The sequence below is a fragment of the Pristiophorus japonicus genome, chromosome 2, assembly GCF_044704955.1.
Source record: "Pristiophorus japonicus isolate sPriJap1 chromosome 2, sPriJap1.hap1, whole genome shotgun sequence".
In the NCBI taxonomy this organism is placed as follows: Eukaryota; Metazoa; Chordata; class Chondrichthyes; family Pristiophoridae; genus Pristiophorus; species Pristiophorus japonicus.
Window position 1 is genome coordinate 5720813 of NC_091978.1, and position 21358 is coordinate 5742170.

The window sequence follows — 21358 nt, forward strand, 5'->3', positions numbered from 1 at the left end:
TCTTGCTGGCCTGTTGAGTGACCCGGGATTGGGGTGGGGGACGGCGGGGGGTCTGAAGGTTAACCCCTGACCTTGTCCCATGCACATTCCCCCGAGCTCAAAGTGCAGGAGAGCAGAACCAAAGCTCACGGTTACCCAGGGCCCAATCGCTTCCCCGAGGCTGGGTCAAGGGCCGCTGGAGAATATCTCCGCTCACTCGCCCGGTTAGATTCAGCAATTCCTCCCACTCCATCCTCTCCCAGGGGGTTCCACTGCCTGAACCCTCCCTCAGGGAGGTCTCACTGACCATTCCCTCCCCCAGGGGGGTATCACTGACCATTCCCTCCCCCAGGGGGGGTATCACTGACCATTCCCTCCCCCAGGGAGGGTCTCACTGACCATTCCCTCCCCCAGAGGGGTATCACTGACTGGACCCTCCCCCAGGGGGGTATCACTGACTGGACCCTCCCCCAGGGGGGTATCACTGACTGGACCCTCCCCCAGGGGGGTATCACTGACTGGACCCTCTCCCAGGGGGGTATCACTGACTGGACCCTCCCCCAGGGGGGTATCACTGACTGGACCCTCCCCCAGGTGGGTATCACTGACTGGACCCTCCCCCAGGGGGGTATCACTGACCATTCCCTCCCCCAGAGGGGTATCACTGACTGGACCCTCTCCCAGGGAGGTATCACTGACCATTCCCTCCCCCAGGGGGGTATCACTGACTGGACCCTCCCCCAGGGGGGTATCACTGACTGGACCCTCTCCCAGGGAGGTCTCACTGACCATTCCCTCCCCCAGGGGGGGTATCACTGACCATTCCCTCCCCCAGAGGGGTATCACTGACCATTCCCTCCCCCAGGAGGGGTATCACTGACCATTCCCTCCCCCAGAGGGGTATCACTGACTGGACCCTCCCCCAGGGGGGTATCACTGACTGGACCCTCCCCCAGGGGGGTATCACTGACTGGACCTTCCCCCAGGGGGGTATCACTTTCTGGACCTTCCCCCAGGAGGGGTATCACTGACTGGACCCTCCCCCAGGGGGGTATCACTGACTGGACCTTCCCCCAGGGGGGTATCACTGACTGGACCCTCCCCCAGGGGGGGGTATCACTGACTGGACCCTCCCCCAGGGGGGTATCACTGACTGGACCCTCCCCCAGGGGGGTCTCACTGACTGGACCCTCACCCGGGGGGGGTATCACTGACTGGACCCTTCCCCAGGGGGTATCACTGACTGAACCCTCCCCCAGGGGGGTCTCACTGACCCATCCCTCCTCCAGAAGGGTATCACTGACTGGACCCTCCCCCAAGGGGGTCTCACTGACCCATCCCTCCCCCAGGGGAGTATCACTGACTGGACCCTCCCCCAGGGGGGTCTCACTGACCCATCCCTCCTCCAGGGGGGTATCACTGACTGGACCCTCCCCCAGGGGGGTCTCACTGACCCATCCCTCCCCCAGGGGGGTATCACTGACTGGACCCTCCCCCAGGGGGCTGTATCACTGACTGGACCCTCCCCCAGGGGGGGTATCAGGACCCTCCCCCAGGGGGGGTATCACTGACTAGACGCTCCCCCAGGGGGGTTATCACTGACTGGACCCTCCCCCAGGGGGGGTATCACTGACAGGACCCTCCCCCAGGGGGGGGTATCACTGACTAGACGCTCCCCCAGGGGGGGGTATCACTGACTGGACCCTCCCCCAGGGAGTATCACTGACCACTCCCTCTCCCGGGGGGCCCACTGACCGTTCCCTCTCCCAGGGAGGTCCCACTGACCGTTCCCTCTCCAGGGAGGTCCCACTGACCATTCCCTCTCCCATGGGTTTCCCACTGACCGTTCCCTCTCCCAGGGAGGTCCCACTGACTGTTTCCTCTCCCAGGGGGGTCCCACTGTCAGTGGTCCCAGCGATGAGATTATCTGTCTCCCCTAGACCAGCACCAGGGACCCTTGTGCTCTGACCGGTGGCTCACGGTGACAGCACGTGTTAAACCTGTCTGGGTGAGGCCAATCAGAGTGGATTCTGTCTCGGTATCAGTCAGAAAGCAGACAACACAGCCCGGCACCACACAGGATAAACGCAATACCCGCTCACCCCAGCACACCCGTAACAGTCACAGCATCGCTGGTATATCGACGGATAAAATATCACGATTACCGACAGTGGTCCTTCCAACATACCACTCCCAGTATCGGTTACCCTCTGTTACCCACCCGTGGGGTCCCCGTTATCCACCGTACTGCTGTTACTCTGTGTGGGAGCTGGGTTGTGCTGATTGCTTGTATCATACGTGCTGGCTTGTTCCCTAACCCAGTGTGCAGCATTGTGTGAAAGTGGTGAGGTGTGGAGGGAGCCCTGTATCCGAGTACGATACCGGGTACCTACAGACCTTGCTCAGTGCTCCCATGTGTATAATATATACCCCCCAGCGTTCTGTGCCCTGGTCCTGTAAATGACGCGCCTACTTCCCAGCCCAGCGTGTGGCTAATGGACTTGCCTGCTTGGTAGTCCATTGCCAGTGACTCCTGACCTGTGCGGCCCCTGACCCGAAGGCCAATATCTCGCCCGCGTGGCCCGCCCTCGGTCTGGATGGAGGTCTGGTCGCTGACGGGAGCTGAGCCCAGATCCTGCCTCACCCGACAATCCCGCAGAGACATCTTGTTCCAGCGGCAGTGACCGTGGTACTGAGGCCTAGTTGTGGCTCTGAATGTTTCTGGAAGACCAGGGTAAGCCCAATAGAATCTCGTCTCTGCAGAGTCCTAACCTAGCGTAGAATGTACAGCACAGACACAGGCCATTGGGCCCCACCACTTCATTCCAGGGTTTATGCTCTGCTCCAGCCCCCTCCCACCCCTCTTCCTCTCACCCCATCACCAAACCCTTCTATTCCTTTCTCCCCCATGTGTTTAGCCAGCATCCCCTTAAATACATCGATACTATTCGCCTCAACCACTCCCAGTGGCAGCGAGTTCCACATTCTCACCCCTCTCTGGGTAAAGAAGTTTCTCCTGAATTCCCCATTGGATTTATTAGTGACTATCTTATATTTATTGTCCCTAGTTCTGGTCTCGCCCACAAGTGGAAACATCTTCTCCACATCTACCCGATCAAACCTTTCATTGTCTTAACGTCCTCTATCAGGTCACTCCCTCAGCCTTCTCGTTTCTAGAGAAAAGGACCCCAGCCTGTTCAGTCTTCCCTGATATGGAGACCAGAACCGTGTGCAGTGCTCCAAGTGTGGTGTAACCCAGGTATATGGAGACCAGAACCGTGTGCAGTGCTCCAAGTGTGGTCTAACCCAGGTATATGGAGACCAGAACTGTGCAGTGCTCCAAGTGTGGTCTAACCCGGGTATATGGAGACCAGAACTGTGCAGTGCTCCAAGTGTGGTGTAACCCGGGTATATGGAGACCAGAACTGTGCACAATGCTCCAAGTGTGGTCTAACCCGGGTATATGGAGACCAGAACTGTGCACAATGCTCCAAGTGTGGTCTAACCCAGGTATATGGAGACCAGAACTGTGTGCAGTGCTCCAAGTGTGGTCTAACCCAGGTATATGGAGACCAGAACTGTGCGCAGTGCTCCAAGTGTGGTCTAACCCAGGTATATGGAGACCAGAACTGTGCACAGTGCTCCAAGTGTGGGTATTGTACTGTATTATACACAACGCTGACTCTGCTTTTACGATTCTGTGCCCAGTGACCCACCATTCCTGGAGGGGCTTCAGCGACTAACATCTTAATCCGCTAACGCTCGCAGATCCGGATCAGCGGTGGCCGGACACGTTTCGAGGGCAGGGTGGAGGTGCTGACGGGAGTAGATAACGGAACGCAGCAATGGGGCCTGCTCTGCGGAGAAGGCTGGGGGATGCTGGAAGCCATGGTGGCTTGTCGGCAACTGGGCATCGGATACGCCAACCACGGCGTGCAAGTACGTACGCTTTTCTCGCTCGCTCGCGCCCGTCCGCCCACCCACCGGATCCCGGGTCTGTGGCCTTTCGCAGCAGGGCGCGTGCAGTGATGGTCACCGCTGGTTTGCCCTGAGGCCAGGGTGGGCCCAACCATTACACCACTGAACCAGGAGAGGGTCAGAGGCGAAAGGCTAAATGTAGAGGGTGGGGTGGGGGGAAGGTAGAGAGAGGGAGGGGAATGGGGAGTGAGATGGGGCAGGGAAAGGAGAGAGAGAGGGGGAGGGGAAAGGAGGGAGAGAGGGAGTGAGTGAGAGGGGAGAGGGAAAGGAGAGACGGGGGGGGGGGGGAAAGAAGGGAGAGAGGGAGAGGGTGAGAGGGTGAGGGAAAGGAGTGAAAGACAGTGAACTAGTGAGGTGAGCAAGAGAACATGAAAGACCAGGGACGTGAGAGGGGATAGAGATTGAGAGAGGGCGAAGGGCAGAGTTCGGGTGAGGGACACAGACAGGAAATAGGAGCGAGAGGGAGAGAGGGCAAGGAATGACAGACTGAGATTAGGAGAGACTGAGGGTGAGAGACAAAGGGAGGGAGTGAGAGCGAGTGAGGGAGTGACAGATGGAAAGGGAGTGAGAGAGAGATATGGAGTGGGAGAGAGAGACAGAGGGGGAGTGAGAAAGCTACATGGAGTGAGAGGGCGATGGGGAGGGAGTGAGAGAGAGACTGGGGAGGGAGAGAGACTGGGGAGGGAGAGAGAGTGAGGGGGGAGGGGGAGAGAGTGAGAGAGACGGAGAGGGAGTGAGAGAGACGGAGAGGGAATGAGAGAGATGGAGAGAGAGAGGGAGTGAGAGAGACGGAGAGGGAGTGAGAGAGACGGAGAGGGAGTGAGAGAGACGGAGAGGGAGTGAGAGAGGCGGAGAGGGAGTGAGAGAGATGGAGAGGGAGGGTGTGAGAGAGACGGGGAGGGAGTGAGAGAGATGGAGAGGGAGGGTGTGAGAGAGACGGAGAGGGAGTGAGAGAGGCAGGGAGTGAGAGAGAGAGAGATGGGGAGGGAGTGAGAGAGAGAGAGACGGGGAGGGAGTGAGAGAGAGAGAGACGGGGAGGGAGTGAGAGACTGAAAGAGACGAGGAGGGAGTGAGAGAGAGAGAGAGAGAGACGGGGAGGGAGTGAGAGAGAGAGAGACGGGGAAGGTGTGAAAGAGAAAGAGACGGGGAGGGAGTGAGAGAGAGAGACGGGGAGGGAGTGAGAGAGAAAGAGAGAAGGGGAGGGGGTGAGAGAGAGAGAGGGTGGGAGAGAGAAAGGGAGGGGTGAGAGGGTGGGAGAGAGAAGGGGAGGGAGTGAGAGAGAGAGAGAGAAGGGGAGGGAGTGAGAGAGAGAGAGAGACGGGGAGGGAGTGAGAGAGAGAGACGGGGAGGGTGTGAGAGAGAGAGAGATGGGGAGGGAGTGAGAGAGAGAGAGACGGGGAGGGAGTGAGAGAGAGAGAGACGAGGAGGGAGTGAGAGAGAAAGTGAGACGGGGAGGGAGTGAGAGAGAGAGAGACGGGGAGCGTGTGAGAGAGAGAGAGACGGGAGGGAGTGAGAGAGAAAGTGAGACGGGGAGGGAGTGAGAGAGAGAGAGACGGGGAGCGTATGAGAGAGAGAGAGACGGGGAGGGAGTGAGAGAGAGAGAGATGGGGAGGGAGTGAGAGAGAGAGAGACGGGGAGGGAGTGAGAGAGAAAGTGAGACGGAGAGAGAGGGTGGGAGAGAGAAAGAAAGAATGGAAGGGGTGAGAGACAGGGTGTGAGCAGGAGATGGATGGAAGGAGCGAGAGTGAGCGAGGGAGGAGTGTGCATGGGGCCGGGGACTTGCATGCTGACAATGGTGAGGACTTTCCACAGATCCGGATAGTCGGAGGGCGGACGGCCTTCGAGGGGCGTGTGGAAATCCTGCACGGCAAAAGGTGGGGGATGATATGCAGTGACAGGTGGAGCACGAGTGAGGCCATGGTGGTCTGCCGACAGCTAGGTTTGGGCTATTCCCTGCACGCGGTCACGGTAGGTACAACCCAGGGCTCGGTAAACCCAGCGGAGCGGGCGGGAGATACACTAATGTACATGTGCGATAGAGGGCTTTCTAGACCAATATGTCGAGGAACCAACCAGAGAGCTGGCCATCCTAGACTGGGTGATGTGTAATGAGAAAAGAATAATTAGCAATCTTGTTGTGCGAGGCCCCCTGGGGAAGATTGACCATAATATGGTAGAATTCTTTATTAAGATGGAGAGTGACACAGTTAATTCAGAGACTAGGGTCCTGAACTTAAGGAAAGGTAACTTCGATGGTATGAGACGTGAATTGGCTAGAATAGACTGGCGAATGATACTTAAAGGGTTGACAGTGGATAGGCAATGGCAGACATTTATAGATCATATGGATGAACTTCAACAATTGTACATCCCTGTCTGGAGTATAAATAAAACGGGGAAGGTAGCTCAACCGTGGCTAACAAGGGAAATTAAGGATAGTGTTAAATCCAAGGAAGAGGTATATAAATTGGCCAGAAAAAGCAGCAAACCTGAGGACTGGGATAAATTTAGAATTCAGCAGAGGAGGACAAAGGGTTTAATTAGGAAGGGTAAAATAGAGTATGAGAGGAAGCTTGCTGGGAACATAAAAACTGACTGCAAAAGCTTCTATCGATATGTGAAGACAAACATAGGTCCCTTGCAGTCAGAATCAGGTGAATTTATAATGGAGAACTAAGAAATGGCAGACCGATTGAACAAAAACTTTGGATCTGTCTTCACAAAGGAAGACACAAATAACCTTCCGGAAATACTAGGGGTCCGAGGGTGTAGCGAAAAGGAGGAACTGAAGGAAATCCTTATTAGTCAGGAAATTGTATTAGGGAAATTGATGGGATTGAAGGCCGATAAATCCCCAGAGCCTGATAGTCTGCATCCCAGAGTACTTAAGGAAGTGGCCCTAGAAATAGTGGATGCATTGGTCATCATTTTCCAACATTCTATTAACTCTGGATCAGTTCCCATGGACTGGAGGGTAGCTAATGAAACACCACTTTTTAAAAAAGGAGGGAGAGAGAAAACAGGGAATTATAGACCGGTTAGCCTGACATTGGTGGTGGGGAAAATGTTGGAATCAATTATTATAGCAGCGCATTTGGAAAGCAGTGACAGGATCGGTCCAAGTCAGCATGGATTTATGGAAGGGAAATCATGCTTGAAAAATCTTCTAGAATCTTTTGAGGATGTAACTAGTAGAGTGGACAAGGGAGAACCAGTGGATGTGGTGTATTTGGACTTTCAAAAGGCTTTTGACAAGGTCCCACACAAGAGATTGGTGTGCAAAATTAAAGCACATGATATTGGGAGTAATGTATTGACGTGGGTAGAGAACTGGTTGGCAGACAGGAAGCAGATAGTCGGAATAAATGGGTCCTTTTCAGAATGGCAGGCAGTGACCAGTGGGGTGCCGCAGGGTTCAGTGCTGGGACCCCAGCTATTTACAATATACATTAATGATTTAGATGAAGGAATTGAATGTAATATCTCCAAAATTGCAGATGACACTAAACTGGGTGGCGGTGTGAGCTGTGAGGAGGATGCTAAGAGGCTGCAGGGTGACTTGGACAGGTTAGGTAAGTGGGCAAATGCATGGCAGATGCAGTATAATGTGGATAAATGTGAGATTATCCACTTTGGTGGCAAAAACAGGAAGACAGAATATTATCTGAGTCATGACAGATTAGTAAAAGGGGAGGTGCAATGAGACCTGGGTGTCATGGTACATCAGTCATTGAAAGTTGTCATGCAGGTACAGCAGGCGGTGAAGAAGGCAAATGGCATGTTGGCCTTCATAGCGAGAGGATTTGAGTACAGGAGCAGGGAGGTCTTACTGCAGTTGTACAGGGCCTTGGTGAGGCCACACCTGGAATATCGTGTTCAGTTTTGGTCTCCTAATCCGAGGAAGGACGTTCTTGCTATTGACGGAGTGCAGCGAAGGTTCATCAGACTGATTCCCGGGATGGCGGGACTGACATATGAGGAGAGACTGGATCAACTGGGCTTGTATCCACTGGAGTTTAGAAGAATGAGAGGGGATCTCATAGAAACTTATAAAATTCTAATGGGATTGGACAGGAAGAATGTTTCCGTTGCTGGGGAGTTCCAGAACCAGGGTACACAGTCTAAGGATAAGGGGTAAGCCATTTAGGACTGAGATGAGGAGAAACTTCTTCACTCAGAGAGTGGTGAACCTGTGGAATTCCCTACCGCAGAGAGTGTTGATGCCAGTTTATTAGATATATTCAAAAGGGAGTTAGATATGGCCCTTATGGCTAAAGGGATCAAGGGGTGTGGAGAGAAAGCAGGAAAGGGGTACTGAGGGAATGATCAGCCATGATCTTATTGAATGGTGGTGCAGGCTCGAAGGGCTGAATGGCCTGCTCCTGCACCTATTTTCTATGTTTCTATGTTTCTATGAAATAATGACGGGTTAGGGAACTGGGTGAGATCTTGTATAATGGACCCCAACCCACACACACACACACACATATGGGATGGGGTCAAAGTGCAAGAACATAAGAATTAAGAGCAGGAGTAGCCCATTCGGCCCCTCGAGCCTGCTCCGCCATTCAATAAGATCAGGGCCGATCTTCTACCTCGACTCCACTTTCCCGCCCGATCTCCAAATCCTTTGATTTCCCCGACAGTCCAAAAACCTATCGATTTCCGCCTTGAATATACACATCATCATCATAGGCAGTCCCTCGGAATCGAGGAAGACTTGCTTCCACTCTAAAAATGAGTCCTTAGGCGGCTGAACAGTCCAATACGAGAACCACAGTCCCTGTCACAGGTGGGACAGACAGTGGTTGAGGGAAAGGGAGGGTGAGACTGGTTTACCGCACACTCCTTCCGCTGCCTGCGCTTGGTTTCTGCATGCTCTCGGCGATGAGACTATATATGAGATAATATACTCAATGCCTGAGCCTCCTGGGATAGAGAATTCCAAAGATTCATAGCCCTCTGAGTGAAGAAATAGCTCCTGATCTCAGTCCTAAATGGCCGCGCCCTTATCCTGAAACTGTGACTCCTGGTTCTAGACTCTTAATCAAGGTTGAGCCGAAGGATGTATCCAGCTAGCCTACACTCTGACCCCGGCACTCGCTTCACACGATCGCTGGTCAGAGCCTGAGCTACAACTCAGTGCCACAGAGCACAAGAATGGCACAGCACAGAAGGAGGCCCCTCGGCCCATAATGGCAGTGCCACTGTGCCCTGGGTCGCTGGATAGACCTTTCAGCGCCTCCTTTCCATCGTAGGTTGTTGGGCAGGAAACGAGGGCCGAGGAGTGGTGGCGCCCCCTAACCTTTGACCTCCTGTTGTTTCCAAGGAAACCTGGTACTGGGATGCCGACACCGGCGCCAAAGAGATGGTTCTGAGCGGAGTGAAGTGCACCGGAGACGAGATGACCTTGAGCCACTGTCAGAGCCACGGAGACCGGGTCAAGTGCCTGAAGACTGGGGCCCGGTTTGCTGCCGGGGTGATCTGCTCTGAGAGTAAGGAGACTCCCGCGGTAGTCTCTGTGTCTGTGTGTCGTGATCGGGGCGGGAGCTCCAGCAACGCTTCGATTGTAAAATTCTCATCTTTGTTTTCAGATCCCTCCGCGGCCCTCGCCCCTCCCTATCGCTGTAATCCCCTCCAGCCCCACAACCCCCCGAGATGTCTGCGCTCCTCTAATTCTGCCTTCCTGAGCATCCCTGATTATAATCGCTCCACCATCGGTGGCCGTGCGTTCAACTGCCTGGGCCCCAAGCTCTGGAACTCCCTCCCTAAACCTCTCCGCCTCTCTCCTCGTCCTTTTAAAATGCTACTTAAAACCTACCTCTTTGTCCGAACTTTTGGTCACCTGTCCTAATTTCCCCTAATGTGGCTCGGTGTCAAATTTTGCTTGATATTCGCTCCTGTGAAGCACCTTGGGATGTTTTACTATGTTAAAGGCGCTATATAAATGCAAGTTGTTGTACGACTGCTACGGACTTCACCCGCCCACCAGAGGACATTGTTTCTTTCCATCCCCCCCGACAACTCCTTGAATCATCTTAAACACCCTAATCGCCCCTTAAACTTCTTCACTTAGTCTATGCAACCTATCCTCATAATGTAACCCTTTTAGCCCCGGGTATCATTCTGGTGAATCTGCCCCCCCCCTCCCCCTCTGTAGTGCAACTTACTACAAACTCACACGAGGCATGTATATATCAGACACGGTCACTCTGTGACCTTCACTTTATTCCCAGGACCAAAGAGTGCTGACCCTGGCTGGGACCTCCACTTTTATACCTGGAAACCCAGGTGAGGAGTGTCTCCCGCAAGCTCACCCCCTGTGGTCAGGGTGTGCATTTCAAGGGTACAGGTACAGTGTGCATGAGTTACAGTTACATAACTATTGTCATTGCAAGATGGTGAAATACATCCAAGGCCGATATATCCTTCTTGAGGGGCGGTGCTCAGAACTGGACGCAGTTCCTGCAGTATCAGTATCGCGCGCTCCAGCTGTGACCCAGATATGGGGCTTGCTCTGCACTATCTTCACCAAAACCACCAATAAATCTCTTCTTAACCTTCTCTGCGGCAGAGGGAACAGTCCCAGTATCTCGACTCTTTCCCCATGACTGTGGTTTCTTATTCCTGGCATCATCCTGGCCAACCAACGGTGTCCGACTCAGTGGTGTTAATGTCGTTTCTATAGTGGGGCTTCCATAACTGTGCGCAGTCTCTAACTGGCCTCACCAATGTTTTGTATACATTCATCATAACTCTTGTACACGATGTGTCAGCTGTGGCTCAGTGGGTAGTTCTCTCTCTCCCCACCCACCCTCTCACTCTCTCACTCTCTCACTCTCTCTCTCTCACCTCGAAGTCAGAAGGTTGTGGGCTCAAGTCCCGCTCCAGAGACGTAAGCACAAAAATCTAGGCGAACACTCCTGTGCAGTGCTGAGGGAGTGCCGCACTGTCGGAGGTGCTGTCTGTCAGATCAGATGTTAAACCTGTCTACTCAGCTGGATGTAAAAGATCCCAAGGCCACTATTTTGAAAAAGAGCAGGGGAGTTATCCTCTGTTTCCGGACAATACTTATCCCTAAATCGACATAACAAAATAACAGATGATCCAGTCATCATCACATTGCTGTTTGTGGGAGCTTGCTGTGCGCAAATTGGCTGCCGCGGTTCCCACATCACGACAGTGACTACACTCCGAAAGTACTTCATTGACTGTAAAGCGCTTTGGGACGTCCAGAGGTTGTGAAAGGTGCTATGTGGAGGTCTGACCCTTCACTGCTCCTGTGGCAGAGAGGCCGGAGCTGTTGACCGTTTTGTGCCCTGTCTCCCCGCAGCCTCCTCCGACCTGATCCTCAACGCCCGGCTCGTCCAGCAGACCGCCTACATCGAGGACCGGCCCCTGCACATGCTGTACTGCGCTGCCGAGGAGAACTGCCTGTCGAGCACCGCCAAGAACGCCAACTGGCCGTACGGGCACCGCCGGCTCCTTCGCTTCTCCTCCGAGATCCACAACATCGGGCGGGCCGACTTCCGGCCCAAGGCAGGCCGGCACTCCTGGGTCTGGCACGAGTGTCACGGGTAAGAGCTGGGAGCCACGGTCAGGCGAGAGGAGTGGTGGGGGCCACAGTCGGGCGGGGGGGGGGGGGGGCGGGGCACCACCGTTACCCGGGGCCAGCGAGGCTCGGAGGGACTGGTGTGTGCGATTCTGTGTGAGAAACAACAACAACTTGTATTTATATAGCACCTTCAACGTAGTGAAACGTCCCAAGGTGCTTCACAGGAGCGTTATGAGATAAAACATTTGACACCGAGCCGCATAAGGAGAAATTAGCGCAGGTGACCAAATGCTTGATCAAAGGAACATCTTAAATATAAGAACATAAGAAATAGGAGTTGGCTAAAGTAGTCTGGGAACACAGACTAAACGGTGGCACAATTGAGGAACAGTGGAGGACTTTTAAGGAGCTCTTTCATAGTGCTCAACAAAAATATATTCCAGTGAAAAAGAAGGGCGGTAAGAGAAGGGATAACCAGCCGTGGATAACCAAGGAAATAAAGGAGAGTATCAAATTAAAGACCAATGCGTATAAGGTGGCCAAGGTTAGTGGGAAACTAGAAGATTGGGAAAATTTTAAACGACAGCAAAGAATGACTAAGAAAGCAATAAAGAAAGGAAAGATAGATTACGAAAGTAAACTTGCGCAAAACATAAAAACAGATAGTAAAAGTTTTACCGATATATAAAATGGAAAAGAGTGACTAAAGTAAATGTTGGTCCCTTAGAAGATGAGAAGGGGGATTTAATAATGGGAAATGTGGAAATGGCTGAGACCTTAAACAATTATTTTGCTTCGGTCTTCACAGTGGAAGACACAAAAACCATGCCAGAAATTGCTGGTCACAGGAATGTGGGAAGGGAGGACCTTGAGACAATCACTATCACTTGGGGGGTAGTGCTGGACAGGCTAATGGGACTCAAGGTAGACAAGTCCCCTGGTCCTGATGAAATGCATCCCAGGGTATTAAAAGAGATGGCGGAAGTTATAGCAGATGCATTCGTTATAATCTACCAAAATTCTCTGGACTCTGGGGAGGTACCAGCGGATTGGAAAGCAGCTAATGTAACGCCTCTGTTTAAAAAAGGGGGCAGACAAAAGGCAGGTAACTATAGGCCGGTTAGTTTAACATCTGTAGTGGGGAAAATGCTTGAAACAATCATTAAGGAAGAAATAGCGGGACATCTAGATAGGAATAGTGCAATCAAGCAGACGCAACATGGATTCATGAAGGGCAAATCATGTTTAACTAATTTACTGGAATTCTTTGAGGATATAACGAGCATGGTGGATAGAGGTGTACCGATGGATGTGGTGTATTTAGATTTCCAAAAGGCATTCGATAAGGTGCCACACAAAAGGTTACTGCAGAAGATAAAGGTACGCGGAGTCAGAGGAAATGTGTTGGCATGGATAGAGAATTGGCTGGCTAACAGAAAGCAGAGAGTCGGGATAAATGGGTCCTTTTCGGGTTGGAAATCGGTGGTTAGTGGTGTGCCACAGGGATCGGTGCTGGGACCACAACTGTTTACAATATACATAGATGACCTGGAAGAGGGGACAGAGTGTAGTGTAACAAAATTTGCAGATGACACAAAGATTAGTGGGAAAGCGGGTTGTGTAGAGGACACAGAAAGGCTGCAAAGAGATTTAGATAGGTTAAGCGAATGGGCTAAGGTTTGGCAGATGGAATACAATGTCGGAAAGTGTGAGGTCATCCACCTTGGGAAAAAAAAACAGTAAAAGGGAATATTATTTGAATGGGGCGAAATTACAACATGCTGAGATGCAGAGGGACCTGAGGGTCCTTGTGCATGAATCCCAAAAGGTTAGTTTGCAGGTGCAGCAGGTAATCAGGAAGGCGAATGGAATGTTGGCCTTCATTCCGAGAGGGATGGAGTACAAAAGCAGGGAGGTCCTGCTGCAACTGTATAGGGTATTGGTGAGGCCGCACCTGGAGTACTGCGTGCAGTTTTGGTCACCTTACTTAAGGAAGGATATACTAGCTTTGGAGGGGGTACAGAGACGATTCACTAGGCTGATTCCGGAGATGACGGGGTTACCTTATGATGATAGATTGAGTAGACTGGGTCTTTACTCGTTGGAGTTCAGAAGGATGAGGGGTGATCTTATAGAAACATTTAAAATCATGAAAGAGATAGACAAGATAGACTGGTCGGGGAGACTAGAACTAGGGGGCACAGCCTCAAAATACGGGGGAAGCCAATTTAAAACCGAGTTGAGAAGGAATTTCTTCTCCCAGAGGGTTGTGAACCTGTGGAATTCTCTGCCCAAGGAAGCAGTTGAGGCTAGCTCATTGAATGTATTCAAGTCACAGATAGATAGATTTTTAACCAATAAGGGAATTAAGGGTTACGGGGAGAGGGCGGGTAAGTGGAGCTGAGTCCACGGCCAGATCAGCCATGATCTTATTGAATGGCGGAGCAGGCTCGAGGGGCTCGATGGCCTACTCCTGTTCCTAATTCTTATGTTCTTATGTTTCTTATGTAGGAGCAGGAGTCGGCCATACGGCTCCGCCATTTAATAAGACCATGGCTGATCCGATCATGGACTCAGCTCCACCTCCCTGCCTGATCCCATAACCCTTTGCTCCCTTATCGCTCAAAAAATAAGAGGAGGGAAAGGTGGAGAGGTTTAGGGAGGGAATTCCAGAGCTTGGGGCCTAGTTAACAGAAGGCATGGCTGCCAATGGTGGAACAATTATAATCAGGGATGCTCAGGAGGGCGGATTTAGAGGAGCGCAGACATCTCGGGGGGGTTGCGGGGTTGGAGGAGATTACAGAGATAGGGAGGGGGCGAGGGCCATGGAGGGATTTGAAAACAAGGATGAGAATTTTGAAATCGGGACGTTGCTTAATCGGGAGCCAATGTAGGTCAGCGAGCACAGGGGTGATGGGTGAGGGGGACTCGATGCGAGTTAGGACACAGGCAGCTGGGTTTTGGATCACTTCTAGTTTACGTAGGGTAGAATGTGGGAGGCCAGCCAAGAGTGCGTTGGAATAGTCAAGTCTAGAGGTTACAAAGGCACGGATGAGGGCTTCAGCATCGGATGAGGTGAGGCAAAGGGCAGAGACGGTGATGTTACGGAGGTGGAAATAGGTGGTCTTAGTTATGCTGTGGATATGTGGTCGAAAGCTCATTCCTGGTTCAAATATGACACCTAGGTTGCGAACAGTCTGGTTCAGCCTCAAACAGGAGTTGGGGAGAGGGATGGAGTCAGTGGCTAGGGAACGCAGTTTGTGCCGGGGACTGAAAACAATGGCCTCGGTCTTCCCAATATTTAATTGGCGATGTGATAATGACCAGATAATCTGTTTTTGTTATGGTGATTTGAGGGAAAATAGTGGCCAGGACACCTGGGTTAACTGCCCTACTCTTCTTTGAAATAGTGCCACGGGATCTTTTACATCCACCTGAGAGAGCAGACGGGGCCTCGGTTTAACATCTCATCCTAAAAACGGCACCTCCGACCGTGCGGCACTTTCTCAGCACTACACTGGAGTGTCAGCCTAGATTTATGTGCTCAAGTCCCTGGAGTGGAACCCACAACCTTCTGACTCAGGCGATGGTGCTACCCACTGAACCACAGCTGACACTGGGAGAAGGGAACAGAGGGATAGGGGAGGGCAAGTGGGGGGTTTGATGGGACAGTGTAGAGGGAGCTTTACTCTGTATCTAACCCGTGCTGTACCTGCCCTGGGAGTGTTTGATGGGACAGTGTAGAGGGAGCTTTACTCTGTATCTAACCCCGTGCTGTACCAGCCCTGGGAGTGTTTGATGGGACAGTGTAGAGGGAGCTTTACTCTGTATCTAACCCGTGCTGTACCTGCCCTGGGAGTGTTTGATGGGACAGTGTAGAGGGAGCTTTACTCTGTATCTAACCCCGTGCTGTACCTGCCCTGGGAGTGTTTGATGGGACAGTGTAGAGGGAATTTTACTCTGTATCTAACCCTTGCTGTACCTGCCCTGGGAGTGTTTGATGGGACAGTGTAGAGGGAGCTTTACTCTGTATCTAACCCCGTGCTGTACCTGCCCTGACAGTGTTTGTTGGGACAGTGTAGAGGAAGCTTTACTCTGTATCTAACCTGTGCTGTACCTGCCCTGGGAGTGTTTGATGGGACAGTGTAGAGGGAGCTTTACTCTGTATTTAACCCCGTGCTGTACCTGCCCTGGGAGTGTTTGATGGGACAGTGTAGAGGGAGCTTTACTCTGTATTTAACCCCGTGCTGTACCTGCCCTGGGAGTGTTTGATGGGACAGTGTAGAGGGAGCTTTACTCTGTATCTAACTTGTGCTGTACCTGCCCTGGGAGTGTTTGATGGGACAGTGTAGAGGGAGCTTTACTCTGTATCTAACCCGTGCTGTACCTGCCCTGGGAGTGTTTGATGGGACAGTGTAGAGGGAGCTTTACTCTGTATCTAACCCGTGCTGTACCTGCCCTGGGAGTGTTTGATGTGACAGGGTAGAGGGAGCTTTTCTCTGTATTTAACCCCGTGCTGTACCTGCCCTGGGAGTGTTTGATGGGACAGTATAGGGGGAGCTTTACTCTGTAGTTAACCCATGGAGGCTGTCAGAGTTTGTGCAGGGACAGTGAGTGCCATGGGGTAGGGGATTGTGTGTTCTATCTAAGCCTCTCTCACTCTCCCCACAGACACTACCACAGCATGGACATCTTCACCCATTACGATATCCTCACGTTGAACGGCAGCAAGGTGGCGGAGGGGCACAAGGCCAGCTTTTGTCTGGAGGACTCCGATTGTGTAGACAGTAAGTAACAGCTGACGCCCCCGCCCTTCACTGGCAGTGAGGTCGAGGGTCAGGGGTCGAAGGGCATTGACTGACGTCGCCGGTAGGAGTGTGCTGCTACATCACTGCTGGTTTTCCCGGATCGGGATAAACATCCTCGGATCCTGGTCCATTCACCCGCCGCATTGATTCCAGCCCAGCATTCACCAGAGGCCCCTTCCCTAATCCGGGCAGGCCTGTCCGAATGAGCGCTAAGGTCCTAGATTGTCACAGGTCACAGGTCATGGATCTGGTCACTTCCACCTCGAAAACTCTTAACCCTCTTCACGTAGCACTCCGCCTCTCCCCCTCCGACACGGTGAACCCTGAGTGGCCGGATTAACACTGGGAGTCGGAGGGAATAGCACTCGGAGCATCATAGAATCTTAGGAAAATTACAACACAGTAGGAGACCATTTGGCCCGATTGTGTCCGCGCTGGCCGACCAAGAGCTATCCAGCCTAATCCCACCTTCCAGCTCTAGGTCCGTAGCCCTGTAGGTTATGTCTCTTGAAATTCACATCCAAGTACTTTTTTAAATGTTTTCTGCCTCTATCACCCTTTCAGGCAGTGAGTTCCAGACCCCCACTGCCCTCTGGGTGAAGATATGTTTCCTTATCTCCCCTCTCATCATCATAGGCGGTCCCTCGGAATCGAGGAAGACTTGCTTCCACTCTAAAAATGAGTCCTTAGTTGGCTGAACAGTCCAATACGGGAATTACAGTCTCTGTCACAGGTGAGACAGACATTGGTTGAAGGAAAGGGTGGGTGGGGTGTCTGGTTTGCCGCACGCTCCTTCCGCTGCCTGTGCTTGGTCTCTGCATGCTCTCGGCGATGAGACTCGAGGTGCTCAGCGCCCTCCCGGATGCACTTCCTCCACTTAGGGCGGTCTTTGGCCAGGGACTCCCAGGTGTCGGTGGGGAAGTTGCACTTTATCAGGGAGGCTTTGAGGGTGTCGCTGTAACGTTTTCTCTGCTCATCTTTGGCTCGTTTGCCGTGAAGGAGTTCCGAGTAGAGCGCTTGCTTTGGGAGCCTCGTGTCTGGCATGCGGACAATGTGGCCTGCCCAGCGGAGCTGATCAAGTGTGGTCAGTGCTTCAATGCCTGGTCGAGGACACTAACGTTGGTGCATCTGTCCTATAATAAGAACATACGAAATAGGAGCAGGAGTAGGCCATACGGCCCCTCGAGCCTGCTCCGCCATTTAATATGATCATGGCTGATCTGATCATGGACTCAGCTCCACTTCCCCGCCCGCTCCCCATAACCCCTTATTCCCTTATCGTTTAAGAAATTGTCTATCTCTGTCTTAAATTTATTCAATGTCCCAGCTTCCACAGCTCTCTGAGGCAGTGAATTCCACAGATTTACAACCCTCTGAGAGAAGAAATTTCTCCTCATCTCAGTTTTAAATGGGCAGCCCCTTATTCTAAGATCATGCCCCCTAGTTCTAGTCTTCCCCATCAGTGGAAACATCCTCTCTGCATCCACCTTGTCAAGCCCCCTCATAATCTTATACGTTTCGATAAGATCACCTCTCATTCTTCTGAACTCCAATGAGTAGAGGCCCAACCTCTTCAACCTTTCCTCATAAGTCAACCCCCTCATCTCCGGAATCAACCGAGTGAACCTTCTCTGAACTGCCTCCAAAGCAAGTATATCCTTTCGTAAATATGGAAACCAAAACTGCACACAGTATTCCAGGTGTGACCTCACCAATACCCTGTATAACTGTAGCAAGACTTCCCTGCTTTTATACTCCATCCCCTTTGCAATAAAGGCCAAGATTCCATTGGCCTTCCTGATCACTTGCTGTACCTGCATATTAACCTTTTGTGTTTCATGCACAAGTACCCCCAGGTCCCGCTGTACTGCGGCACTTTGCAATCTTTCTCCATTTAAATAATAACTTGCTCTTTGATTTTTTTCTGCCAAAGTGCATGACCTCACACTTTCCAACATTATACTCCATCTGCCAAATTCTTGCCCACTCACTTAGCCTGTCTGTGGCCTCCTGCAGCCTCTTTATGTCCTCCTCACACATTGCCCTTCCTCCCATCCTTGCATCATCAGCAAACTTCCCAGGGGATTTGCAGGATCTTGCGGAGACATCGTTGGTGGTATTTCTCCAGTGACTTGAGGTGTCTACTGTACATGGTCCATGTCTCTGAGCCATACAGGAGGGCGGGTATTACTGCAACCCTGTACACCATGAGCCTGGTGACAGATTTGAGAACCTGGTCTTCAAACACTCTTTTCCTCAGGTGACCGAAGGCTGCGCTGGTGCACTGGAGGTGGTGTTGGATCTTGTCGTCAATGCCTGCTCTTGTTGATAGGAGGCTCCCGAGATAAGGGAAGTGGTCCACGTTGTATGACCAGGGGGGCAGTGCTGTGTGGCGAGGACAGGCTGGTGGAGGACCTTTGTCTTACGGATGTTTAATGTAAGGTCCATGCTTTCGTACGCCTCAGTAAATACGTTGACTATGACTAGGAGTTCAGCCTCTGTATGTGCGTAGATGCAGGCGTAGTCCGTGTACTGTAGCTCGACGACAGAGGTTGGGGTGTTCTTGGACCTGGCTTGGAGATGGCGAAGGTTGAACAGGTTCCCACTGGTTCTGTAGTTTAGTTCCACTCCAGTGGGGAGCTTGTTGACTGTGAGGTGGAGCATGGCAGCGAGGAAGATTGAGAAGAGGGTTGGAACGATGACCCAGCCTTATTTGACCCCGGTCCGGATGTGGATTGGGTCTGTAATGGATCCCTCTAAGCCTCCTACCAATTACTTTAAATCTATGCCCCCTGGTTGTTGACCCCTCCGCTAAGGGAAATAGGTCCTTCCTATCCACTCGATCCAGGTCCTTCATAATTTTACACACCTCAATCAGGTCTCCCCTCAGCCTCCTCTATTCCAAGGAAAACAAACCCAGCCTATCCAATCTTTCCTCATAGCTAAAGCTGAAAAGAAGGCAGGATTAACACTGGGAGTGGGAGGGAAATATGAAATCAGGCCTGATTGCTGGAGATTGAGTGGGGAGAGTGGGGAGAGTGGCGATTACCTCGGGCAGGACGAGGGGGAAATGCCCAGTCCTGCTGTACTCTCACAAGCTCGTGGGTTACAACAAGGACTTTCCCTCTTTATAATGAGGGTCTGGATAACGCACTGGGTCAGGGCACGACCTTTCACCCCCTCAGGCCCCGGCGTCTGGAGAGATGGCGCCCTCTCTCTGGTGGGTAGAGCCATCGCTGGCATCGCTTCTTCCCATCCGCGGGAGGCTTGGGGGATTTCCTCACAGCACGGGGCTCGATCTGTGAGGATTCCGAGGCAGAAATTCTGCCACTCTCTGATGTTCCTGTACAGCAGACAATCTCCATCTACGTCTGAAACTTGCTTTCAGATCCAGTCGAGACACACGTGTTGAAAGTCTCTGATTGGACCTGCTTTAGACACTGAGTAAGGGACCAAAGATCAAATTATCCCAGGCGGAGTGAATCACAGTCTATTTTTTTGACAGAAATTGCCAACCAGCCATCACACGTTCATAAGAAGATAAGAATTAGGAGCAGGAGTCGGCCAACATGGTCCCCCGAGCCGGCTCCGCCATTCAATAAGTTCAAGGCTGATCCTCAACTCCACTTTCCTGATCCCCATATCCCTCGATTCCCCGAGACTCCAAAAATCTATCGATCTCTGTCTTGAATATACTCAACGACTGAACCTCCACAGCCCTCTGGGGCAGAGAATTCCAAAGATTCACCACCCTCTGAGTGAGGAAATTTCTCCTCATCTCCGTCCTAAATGGCCGACCCCTTATTCTGAGACTGTGATCCCTGGTTCTAGACCCCCCAGCCCGGGGGGAAACATCCTCCCTGCATCTACCCTGTCAAGCCCTCAAAGAATTTTACACAATCTTCGATCTCCAGAGAGTATAGACCCAATGTACTCTGTCACCCCTCACAGAACAGTCCTCTCATCCCAAGAACAGCCCGAGACCACCTCAATGAGCTGATTTGACCACAGTGTTGCAAAGACTGACTGGCTGGTGACTCTTGAATGCAAAGACCATTAAAACCACTCAGAGCAACAAGCTTGGCCATTGATGGTAAGAATAAAAGATTTGGGAAATGGCCTTGCTTGTGTGTCTAACCTTGCTCCTGTCTCCATCAGACATACAGAAGAGGTATGAGTGTGCTAACTTCGGGGAACAGGGCATCACCGTGGGCTGCTGGGACTCCTATCGTCATGACATTGACTGTCAATGGATTGACATCACCGACGTCAAACCTGGAAACTACATCATGCAGGTAAAACAGGCACCGCTGGGGAGAACGGGCATTGTTAATGGTCCATCGCTCAGGGACTGGACATCACACTGACCTTTCACACTCTGGGACACTGGGTCACATACTGACCTTTCACACTCTGGGATAGTGGGTCACACACTGACCTTTCACACTCTGGGATAGTGGGTCACACACTGACCTTTCACACTCTGGGACAGTGGGTCACACACTGACCTTTCACACTCTGGGACACTGGGTCACACACTGACCTTTCACACTCTGGGACAGTGGGTCACACACTGACCTTTCACACTCTGGGACACTGGGTCACACACTGACCTTTCACACTCTGGGACACTGGGTCACACACTGACCTTTCACACTCTGGGACAGTAGGTCACACACTGACCTTTCACACTCTGGGACACTGGGTCACACACTGACCTTTCACACTCTGGGACACTGGGTCACACACTGACCTTTCACACTCTGGGATACTGGGTCACACACTGACCTTTCACACTCTAGGACACGGGGTCATACACTGACCTTTCACACTCTAGGACACGTGGTCACACACTGACCTTTCACACTCTAGGACACGGGGTCACACACTGACTTTTCACACTCTGGGTCACACACTGACCTTTCACACTCTGGGACACTGGGTCACACACTGACCTTTCACACTCTGGGACAGTGGGTCACACACTGACCATTCACACTCTGGGACAGTGGGTCACACACTGACCTTTCACACTCTG

At 52.1% G+C, this 21358-nt stretch overlaps 1 protein-coding gene across 4 annotated transcripts in view; it reads left to right on the forward strand.

Moving 5' to 3' along the window:
* The window catches only part of LOC139235573 (lysyl oxidase homolog 3B-like), a 178515-nt gene that overhangs the window by 149344 nt on the left and 7813 nt on the right, over positions 1 to 21358 (forward strand). For 2 of the 4 annotated variants that reach the window (XM_070866617.1, XM_070866623.1), the window contains 5 exons: positions 3748 to 3918; positions 9287 to 9452; positions 11291 to 11534; positions 16184 to 16299; positions 20479 to 20615. In XM_070866617.1, coding sequence (XP_070722718.1) covers positions 3748 to 3918; positions 9287 to 9452; positions 11291 to 11534; positions 16184 to 16299; positions 20479 to 20615 — 834 coding nt within the window. Of the gene's footprint in view, positions 1 to 3747; positions 3919 to 5769; positions 5926 to 7160; positions 7530 to 9286; positions 9453 to 11290; positions 11535 to 16183; positions 16300 to 20478; positions 20616 to 21358 lie in introns of those variants that run through there. The other 2 variants (XM_070866620.1, XM_070866628.1) reach the window with 2 other exon arrangements.